General features: G+C 49.2%; 1 protein-coding gene across 2 annotated transcripts in view; it reads left to right on the top strand.

Annotated features, from left to right (window-relative positions):
• Nucleotides 1-6,072, top strand: part of Grik5 (glutamate ionotropic receptor kainate type subunit 5) — a 64,481-nt gene that overhangs the window by 20,840 nt on the left and 37,569 nt on the right. For both annotated transcript variants that reach the window (XM_004644355.2, XM_023704474.1), the window contains one exon: nt 4,474-4,677. In XM_004644355.2, the coding sequence (XP_004644412.1) occupies nt 4,474-4,677 (204 nt within the window). The remainder of the gene's footprint in view (nt 1-4,473; nt 4,678-6,072) is intronic.

Below are 6,072 nucleotides of genomic sequence, written 5' to 3'. Positions count from 1 at the left end.
TGTGTGTGTGTGGCCAGCTCAGCCCACCAGGGGGCGGGGCTGGCTGGCATGTGGTGCTGGGGGATCGAACCGTGGTCCCTGATGCTTTGCCAAGCTTGTTCTAAGTAGGTGCTTTAGACCACTGAGCCATCTCTCCAGCCCCAGGAGGATGGATTCTTAGATGCTGACTTGTCTGTTTTCCACCACCTGTGCACGGTGTTGGGCTCCGCTAGAGATTCTCTTTGGTGTCTGAAAACCTTCGATTAGAGACATCTTCGTGGCCTTTGGTTGTCAGGGCCCAGTGCTCTAAATTGAGCCCTAGATGGTTGCTTGTAGATCCCGGGGTCTGTACAAGGTTCAGTCTCTGTTTTTATTTATATAAGCTCAGCTTCTGATTATGAGACCTTAAACCCAAGGTCCTCAGTTTTGAAGTTAGAGATTGCTTAGCATCATGGAGGGAACAAGAGCTTCAGCATGTACAGAAACGGGGTTGTGCACTTCAGCTGTGCCGCACATCCCTGCCCACTGACTGCCCTGCTTTAGCAGTCTGACCTCGGGCTGGGCACTTCGGCTGCCTTGGCCTTGGTTTCCTCCTCTGTATATCAGGAGAGTTGTATTGAGGCTGGGCGTAGTTGGCACACACCTGTAATTTCAGCTGGGCAGGCAGGGGAAGAGGATCGCAAATGTGAGGCCAACCTGCACAACTTAGTGAGAGCCTATATCTCAAAATAAAATTTCTGAAAGGGCTGGGGACATAACTAAGCCCTTCTATGATTCAGTCTCCAGAAACACACATGTGCACACACACATGCAGGCACGAAGGCGCACAAGGCTGTATGAGGACCTTTTAGCTCCCAAGACTCTTGGCTCAGAGTTCTTGATTTCTGATTCTCTTAGTTTCAAAAACCAAACACGATGCCCCGCTCTGTGTCTGACTTCTGCCATGTCAGCCCCTCTAATTCTGCCCACTTGAGTGCAGTTTAGCACAAGGTCGGAGAGTAGAACTGTGAAGTCAGACTGGCTTGTCTTTCTCCACCACTTCTCACTCTACTTCTCTGGACCTCAGTGTCCTTATCTTTAAAAGAGAGGTAAGAATACCGACCTCCTACACTGATGGAAGAGCTGTCACACAGCAAGCCCACAAGAAATGCTCGCTGCTGCTGCTATTATTAGTGCTATCTCACACTCCTGCTCCCAGTTGCACAGTTTTGGATTTGGAAAGGCATCTTGGCAGAAGGAGAAGCGTTGGGCTCTCTCCATCCCGTCATCCCTTAGCTGTGGGCCTCCATGGAATCCATGGTCCAGAGCCTGTGATAGGACTGGCCTCATGGTTCTATCACTGTGTAACAAACCACTCTACCCAGAGACCTAATAGTGATTTGTCATTTCTTGAGATTCTATGGGTCAGTCGGGCAGTTCTCAGATGGTCTGACTGGGACTCTGTAGCTGACAGCCTGCTGTTGGCTGGCGCACCCTCTCCACTCATCCGCCAACAGGCTGGGTTGGGCTCTCTTATTACACAGTGGTCCGAAGAGCTGCTCTGAAAGCCAGAGTTCTGAAATCCACATAGCATTTTTTCTGCCACATTCTTTTGGCCAAAATAAGTCACAAGGCTGGCTTTATTAAGGAGTGAGAAAGTGGATTCGAAACAACCTAAGTTTGCAGACCAAAATTAGAGAAAAAGAAGGGCCGCAAGGAAAGCCAACATTTTGGCCCTAGCGTTCCAATGTCAATTAAGACTCAGGACAGATGAGAACTTGTACTGGAATGTCACATAACTCAGTAGTGTCCCAAATTTTCTGATTAAGGAGATTATGGGGCCGAAGAGGAAAGTGATCAATGATGTAGAGTGTGCCTAAGGAGAGCCACATGGAGAGAAAACACTCTCTCAGGCTTTCACAGAGAGCACATTGGCCAAGCAATGGCCGTGACTCATCCACATGGCTGACACTGACAAAGGATCTACAAACTGAGGTACAGGATCTCAGGATAAATCCTGAGGGAATTTCACTGACCTTATCAGACTCAAAAGCTACAACTCTTGTTGCATAGGTCTTGCTTTACCTTGGTCTTAACCATCCAGCAGAAAAGTATAAAAATGAAGTATAAGAAGTAAAGCCATGCTGTTATGTTAAGCTGTAGGGGACCCAGGTCAACAATTTCTGACATTGCCAGTGAAGTGGAAGACCCAATACTATTATGGACTACTGGACTCTTTTAGAATACTTTGCTGAGTTAACACACCTATAATATTCAAATAATGGAACTAAACAAAAAAAGGGGATACAGATGAATGTCCATTTTATATCTGTGTATTCAAAGTGGTTAGGATAGATACATAGTTACATTCTCTTAATGAATAGAGGGATTTGTTCTCTTAGTGTTTGTAAATAGGATGTCATGTCCGCATCTTGTACAGCAATTAACCACTAGGAAGAATGTATGCAATGTGTTAATTATTGAAACTGTCCTACCAATTTGATTTGAAACTGTCTTATTGCTATTCGTTTCTCAATAAAATTAATTATGGGAAAGAAGAAAGAAAGAAAGTGGATTCTACATGTTGATGGGCGAGGAAGCAAAATATTATGCTCAGGCCAGTGAGATAGCTTAGTAAACTAAGTACCTGCTTAGACAAGCACAGAGACTGGAGGTTGATCCCTGGTACAACATGCCCTGCTCGCCCGTCCCTGGGTGTGCTGAGCTAGTCACTAAGACCAGGCATGGGGATGCCCGCCTGTAATGCCAACACTGAGGAGGCTGAGACAGGAGGATCACTCTGAGTCTGAGCTGTGTAGTGAAACCCTGTACCAACTACATTAAAAAAAAAGAAGAAGATAAAATATTACGTTCATATCTACCGCAGAGCTCAGTAATTAGGAAAGGGGACAGAGACCACTTGCCCTCTATGAGCCACAGTGTGTACATTTGTAGAAAAATGAGTCTACTGATGCTTATTTTAGTGGACAGTCTCTGGGAGGAATTAAAGTGAGGCAATGGAGAGAACGTGTACAGGGCAAGTGCTCAGCATGCAGTAGCTGTCGTGGATGTTATTGCCAAAGCTTTCTCCCCTCTGCTCAGAGACTTTTTAGTACTGGAGATTAAACCAAGAGCCTCAACCCCTAGGCAAGTGCACTACTACTGCTGAGCTACACTCCCAGCTCTTTTTAATTTTATTTTAAGATGGGGTCCAGCCAAGTTACCCAGGCTGATGTCAAACTTGTGATCCTGTGTGTGCTTCCCAAGTAGCTTGGATTACAGGCGTCCACCCCTTATCTGGCTTCCTAAGCCTTTTGTTCATTGGTCCAAAGTGACACCGTACTAACAACCAGGCAGGCAGTAATAAGTTTCCCTTTTGGTACAATCTTCTTCATTTTTCCTTGTCTTACTACTAGCGCATGGGATGTTCTCTCTGCTTTCATGAGTTTTGGGGGCACCTTGGGGTCCATCACGTTTGCTTGTGCCCCTCTGAAGTAAGCACTGACGCAGCAAAAGGCCACAGACTGCAAACTGGCAAGGGGTGTATGTGTGTGTGTGTGTGTGTGTGTACGTGTGACCCACGAAACTTTTTTTTTTTTTTAAAGAATATCAGAATTTGAATTAATTGCTAACATTTATAAGCAGGAAAATTTTATAAAACATTCTAGGTTTCCAAATTCTCTCGAAGTTGTACCATCTGGCATCTCAGGCCTGCTTCCTTCGAAGTGGTATGGGGCTGGAGGGGAATCCCGGTGGCGGGGACACACTGGCCCCTGGTGGCTCATGACGCCACTCTTGTGAATCACTGCTGGCCCGTTGCGAAGGTGAAGTAGGGCAGAATAGTAAGTGCCAGAGCGTGCTGCCCACGGTTGCTAGGGGCCAGGACAGTTTTGTGCCGTTGAGTGAGTTGCCCATGTGCCTGTGGCCAGGTAAGCTGTCTCTCTTGCTGTGGGGCACAGTAAACTATTCGAAAGTCTGACTGTAGCCTGGCACACGTTCCTCCCAGTCTGGTTGGTTTTCTCTGAAGCTCTCTCCTGTCTCATAGGTACTTAGGCTGGAAACCAATGCATGTCAGGCTGACTGTGGGGATTGAAATGACTCCTTGTAATCTGCTAGAGGCTGGCATGGTCCCTCTGTGGTGTCCCCCCCCCCCCCCATCTGACTGTCAGGCCTGTTTCTACTTTGAGCACTTTTTTTTTTTTCTTGGTCCTGGGGATTGAACCCAGGACCTAGAACTGAGCTACATCCCCAGCCCTTTTAAAATTTTATTTTGAGACAACGTCTCCCTGTGTTCTCTAGGCTGGTCCCAAATGATCCTCTTGCCTCAGCCTCCTAAGTAGCTGGGATTAACTTCTTGAGCATTTCTAAGTGAAGAGTGCATGCAGTGAATCTGTCATCTACCCCTCTGAGCTCTCGCTGTCTGTTCCAGGTCCCTAAGTTCCACCTGGGTCCCCAAATCCATGACTCAGCCTTCAAATGCCAGCCTCTAACTCCTTTCCTCTTTTGCCCACCCAGGAGAACCCATACGTCATGCGCAGGCCCAATTTCCAGGCCCTGTCAGGGAATGAGCGCTTCGAGGGCTTCTGTGTGGACATGCTACGGGAGCTGGCTGAGCTGCTGCGCTTCCGCTACCGCCTGCGGTTGGTGGAAGATGGGCTGTACGGGGCCCCTGAGCCCAATGGCTCCTGGACTGGCATGGTTGGCGAGCTCATCAACCGGGTATGGCTGGGCTGGGACTGGGCCAAGGGCCACGGAGCAGGCAAGAGAGGGAGGGTGGGCAGGAGGCAACCCAGCATATAGCATAGGGGGCTTCTCAGCCAGCTGCTGATGGTACCAGTGCTGGGTACCTGTATCCAAGAGCCCTATGGAGCAGGGAGGAGATGGGTGATGGTGTGCTACCTCCTGGGTCTCACTTTGTGAAACGTATTGGGTTAGTTGTTGCACAAGGATTTGTTGAAGCCAGGCATGGTGGCGCACACCTGTCGTCTCAGCACTCACAAGGCTGAGGCAGGAGCTCTGCGAGTTGGGGTCCAGCCTGGGCAACATAATGAGTTCAGAGCCAGCTGGGCTATATACAAGTCCTTGTCTAAAAAAAAAAAAAACAGGGCCGGGGAGATGGCTCAGTAGAATAAGCTCTTCCCTGGCAAGTGCCAGGGCCTGAGTTCAATCCCCTGTTCCACCAAAAAAAAAAAAAAAAAAAAAAACAAGAAGTGCTGGCCCCGCCCCTGGGTGATTGAGACTGGGTGTGGTGATGCATGCCTGTAATCCCAGTACTTGGGGGGCTGAAATGAGGAGGATCACTACAAGTCCGATCTGTATAGTGAGACCCTGTAGACCCTGTACCAAATACATTAAAAAAAAAAAAAAGAAAAGAAAAAAGATTAGTTAATGTTAATGATGTAGAAGTAGGAATCCAGCAAGGGTCTGAGGTGCTCAGGGGAGGCTTCCTGCATGGGATGCAGCGGAGAGCGGGGCGTGTGTCCTCTGTGCACTCCACCAGCACCTGCTGGGGAGAGCTGGTGTACTGCAGCTTCGCGTTCGCTTGCTCAGGAGGTCCTCATGGAGCACCTAGTGGGGGACTCGCCACTTGGGCAGGGTTAGTGAGTGGAGGGCGCTAAGGATCCAGACCCTGCCTCGAGAACTTAGAGTCCCTTTAGGACATGGATATAATGACCACAAGCCAGAACCGTGAGGGCTGGACTGGAGCAAACTCGGAGGAGGCCCCACTGCAGGCAGCTGGCCAGCCCTGGCATCCAGGGCGGGCTCCCCCAAGGAGGTGGCGCCCAAACTGATTCACAGAGGGCCCTTCCAGGTGGGGTACGCTGGAGGAAGTGGCGGGGCCTTCGTGCAGCTAGAACTTGGGCAGAGGCGCAAAAGGGTGAGACGTAGGACAGTGGGAGGTGGGAAGCAAGCATACAGTGGAAAGAAAGCTTTGGAGTCCAGCAAAGCTGGGGTGAGTGGTTTCTCTGAGCTTCAGTTTTCCCCTCCCCAAGGTGGGGGTCAGACCTGCTGGATCTGTGTTGAGGTGAGTGTGTCCCCACAAGTTGCTTGTCACAGAGCGGGAGGGCCAATATGCAATTCCTCTTTTTATTCGAGGCAGAGAAACCAGATGGG

The sequence above is a fragment of the Octodon degus genome, unplaced genomic scaffold, assembly GCF_000260255.1.
Source record: "Octodon degus isolate 3935 unplaced genomic scaffold, OctDeg1.0 scaffold00197, whole genome shotgun sequence".
Lineage (NCBI taxonomy): Eukaryota > Metazoa > Chordata > Mammalia > Rodentia > Octodontidae > Octodon > Octodon degus.
The sequence above is the reverse complement of the archived record's forward strand: the minus strand, read 5'-3'. Positions and strand labels throughout refer to the sequence as shown.